The 3791-nt window shown below is 30.8% G+C and overlaps 1 protein-coding gene across 1 annotated transcript; it reads left to right on the top strand.

The window, feature by feature from the left end:
• The first annotated feature begins 538 nt into the window (after window positions 1–538).
• On the top strand, window positions 539–2563 carry LOC143632155 (uncharacterized). The gene is made up of 3 exons (XM_077100733.1): window positions 539–784; window positions 1599–1787; window positions 2372–2563. Exons 1-3 carry the CDS (start codon window positions 539–541, stop codon window positions 2528–2530), a joined length of 594 nt encoding a protein of 197 aa, XP_076956848.1. The 3' UTR covers window positions 2531–2563.
• The last annotated feature ends 1228 nt before the right edge of the window (window positions 2564–3791 follow it).

A 3791-nucleotide genomic window follows, 5' to 3' on the forward strand; every position in this document is an offset into this window, starting at 1 on the left:
CTACAAAACAAAATTAATTAGTTTGATACACCATATGCCATAGCAAATTACATATTCTTCTACTCTCCGAATCCGTATACCCATGTCAATAAATTCGGTACACGTTTGTTTTTATTGATTTTTTTACAAGTAATCCTTTGATAATAAATTGGAAATTTCACTTAATTTATGGCATGAAAATATTTGTAAACCATTAGCTTATTTTTAATTTTTATTATCCATACTAAATTTAATAAAATATAATAATATGTTTTGTAATTGTGTGTACATAATATGGCCACGAAATAGAATCTCACCCATTTATTTTCTTTTCCCTTTTGCCATATACTTTTTTTTTTCTTTATAACAACAAAAAGAAAAAAAAAAAGTGGAATTCTTTTTGGTTTGGCGTTAATACACATATCATGTATGGTCTAAGTTTATAAAATCTTGATTAGAATTATATTAATACTAATAACTTGTTACTACTTTCAGTTGCAAGGAAAGGATAAGTGCTGAATATATATATCTAGCAATCTGCATATAAAGTTTACAAGTCATGGCAATGGCTGCAATACCTTGCACTGTATGCACGAGCAACAACGAGTTCAACACATCAAATTGTATCACATCCAAAGCAGTGTTCACCAATTCATTTTCAACCAACAATGGCACACGAAGAAGATGCCGAAACCAGCTGGGAATTAAGGCAATCAAAGAAGAAACAAAGCAGACGCAGACTACATCATCGTCTTCACCGGATGAGATAACTAAGAAGTACGGCCTTGAAGTTGGCCTCTGGAAGGTATTCTTCTTCTAGTATTCATGCTATCGATCCCGGTGTCGATTTTGTTGGTAATTCCAGACCGTATTCGCAAGTCAATGAATATGGAAGGACCAGAGTTGACAAGGTGGTTTAGTTTTCTAATTGTGATAAGATTAGTTTGGTAATGTTTTGGACAACATATTAGGGTTAGACCTATAAACGAACCGAACATTCAGTGAAGGGTTCGTGAACCATTAGGCGGGAAGTTCGTTTATTTAATAAACAAACGAATGTGAACACATGTTTGATGTTTCATTTGTTTGTTTTTTGTCCATGAACGTTCATTTATGGTTGTTTACAAATTAATAGAAAAATGATTGAATATTATTTGTATTTTACAAATTATATCACCCTAATACCTAATTAAATATTATTTCTTCGTTTGTGTTTATTTAAGTTTGCTCATTTATGATTGTTTGTGTTCATTTATGTTTGTTCATATATGTTCATAACTTCATTTATGTTCGTTTATGACTTTATGTTTGTTCAAATATGTTCGTTTATGTTTGTGAACCGTTTGTAGATTTTAGAAGAACGAACATAAAAGAACACGAACACGTTCTTTTTTTAAACGACCAAACATGAACACAAATATTTGTTGGATTAACTGTCCGTGTTCATGTTCGTTGGGTTCTAGGCGCCTAAATACAGGGCTTGGGTAGAGACTTTGGATTGGCGATCAATCCAGGATTATTGTAACGAGTTTTTAAGTCAATTTTCTCTTGCAACAAAAGAGTATCGTTCCTGTGCCTTGAGATTCTAGTTTTGATTGACAATCTGTGAGAATTTGTAGATATTTAGCTCAAAGGAAGAGGGCGGAGACGGGAATGGGAAGAAATCGAAGGGAGATCAAGCAAAGGAGTTGTTGACAAAGTACGGGGGAGCGTATCTAGCAACTTCCATCACTCTGTCCTTGATCTCGTTTTCTTTGTGCTATGCTCTAATTGCTGCTGGTGTTGATGTTCAAGCATTGCTGCAAAAGGTAATTACTTCTCTTTCTTACAATAACTTTAAATTCTTCCACTTTAGGCTATTTGCTAGATGTTGTTAGGAATTCGGTTTGGTTTCAGGGTCAGGTTTTTATACTTTCTTCAAACGGGATTGATCGCGTTTTCGTACCAAAAGTTACATGTTTTAACCGGTTTCATGTTTTGTTTCTGATGTTTTTTTAATAATGTTGTTGCAAATTGTTACACCTTTTTAGTCATATTTTTCAGCCAAATAAACCAAGCCCCAAAGCCAGACCCTTAGTAACAGTGTTACTATAGCACGGGTCATATCTAAAAACCGCCCAAATCGGATCATCAGAATTGCTTAAAATGGTAATGATTTTGACAAATATAACCTGGTTGTAAAAATGATTTAATTTAGGCCAAGTAAATTTAAAATTTTTATGTTATGGGAAAAAACGTTAAAACCCGAAACATAATCAATTTTTATAGCATTCTTAACTAATTTATCTAAAAATCATATCATTAATTCAAAACTGATTTTATAATCACAGTTATGTTTAATAAATTAGATATTTGTAAGATTCAGACTAAAGGATCAATGTTTTGAGTGTAGGTTGGAATATCAGCTAATGAAACCGGAGAGAAAGTGGGGACTTTTGCATTGGCATATGCAGCACATAAAGCGGCATCACCCATAAGATTTCCGCCGACGGTTGCCCTAACACCGATTGTTGCTAGTTGGATAGGCAAAAAAGTCGATAAAGACGACTAGTTTGTATCATTCATTGTAGTCTATGTATAAATGCATTTGGTCACTTAAGAGGGTGTTTGGATGTGTCAATACTGTTGACTTACACACATATTGTATAAAGTTGTAATAGGAAGATAACCAGATGTTTTCTGAGTTTTGGCAAAAGTCTTGTTTATAAGATTATTAATAAGATTAAAAAAGAATATCATAAATAAAGCCATACCCTTTCTTACTTTTACAATAAAAAAAAGTATACTCCCTCAATTTGTAAGAAATACAAAAAAAAAATACGCTTGTAAAAAACTCTACTCTAAACTCTTAAATTGATTAGAATATGAGGTTCAAGTTATTCTATAAAGGGAGATAAAAATAAGAAGGATTTATAGTCACGTAAAAAAACTCTTAAAAAATTAAAAATAAATAAATAAATAATCATAAATCAAAATTTAATAAAAAAAATAAAAAAAGTAAAAACACAAACATGTTTCCACCGTCTTCTTCGTTTTAAAAAAAAATCTCAAAAAAGACACAATGTTGAGTGAAAAAGACCATTATGTCTTTTTGTTTATCATTGTGTGTTGTGTTTATTTTCGTCATTGATTGCTCTTTTTACTTTGACATTGTGTCTTTTTTTATATTGTGTTATATTACTCAATATTGCGTTATATTTTGTTCGGCATTGTGTTATATTTTGCAATTTATTGTGTCTTTTTTTAGTTATAATTGTGTCTTTTGTTCATTTTCATCATTATGTCTTTTGTCTCTGCATTGTGTGTTTTTGGCTTTTTTTTTTTTTGAACGAGAATGACAAGGGAAACATTTTTGGTTTTTGAACTTTTTCGTTTTTTATTTATATTTTGAGTTATGATTTTTTTAATTAATTGTTTGGAATTTTTTAGGGGTTTTTTATGTGACCACAAATCCTTCTCACCCTTCTCATTTTTGTCTCCCTTTATATTTTAAATTTTCCCTATATATATAATCCCACTATTTATTTTTTATTTTTATATAGCAATAATATACTCATATCATAGATAATAAACATTCCTTATTATTGTGATTTAAAAAAAAAAGTCGTACAAAAATTATAGGTGTTTTAAAATTATTGGGGAATTGACATCTACCTTCTATGTGGAGATGGAAACTCAACAAATTTGTTATATTACTCTTATATGTATTTCTCCTCATTTTTCCCGTAAATCGATCTCAACCCTCCAAATCTTAATGGAAAACTGTCAGAATTCATGTTGGGATTTTTAGTTGAGCTAGAATCGAGTATAAG

The sequence above is a fragment of the Bidens hawaiensis genome, unplaced genomic scaffold (genome assembly GCF_021521415.1).
Source record: "Bidens hawaiensis isolate Kalapana, Puna unplaced genomic scaffold, B.hawaiensis_p1.1 tig00006365_1, whole genome shotgun sequence".
NCBI classification, from domain to species: domain Eukaryota; kingdom Viridiplantae; phylum Streptophyta; class Magnoliopsida; order Asterales; family Asteraceae; genus Bidens; species Bidens hawaiensis.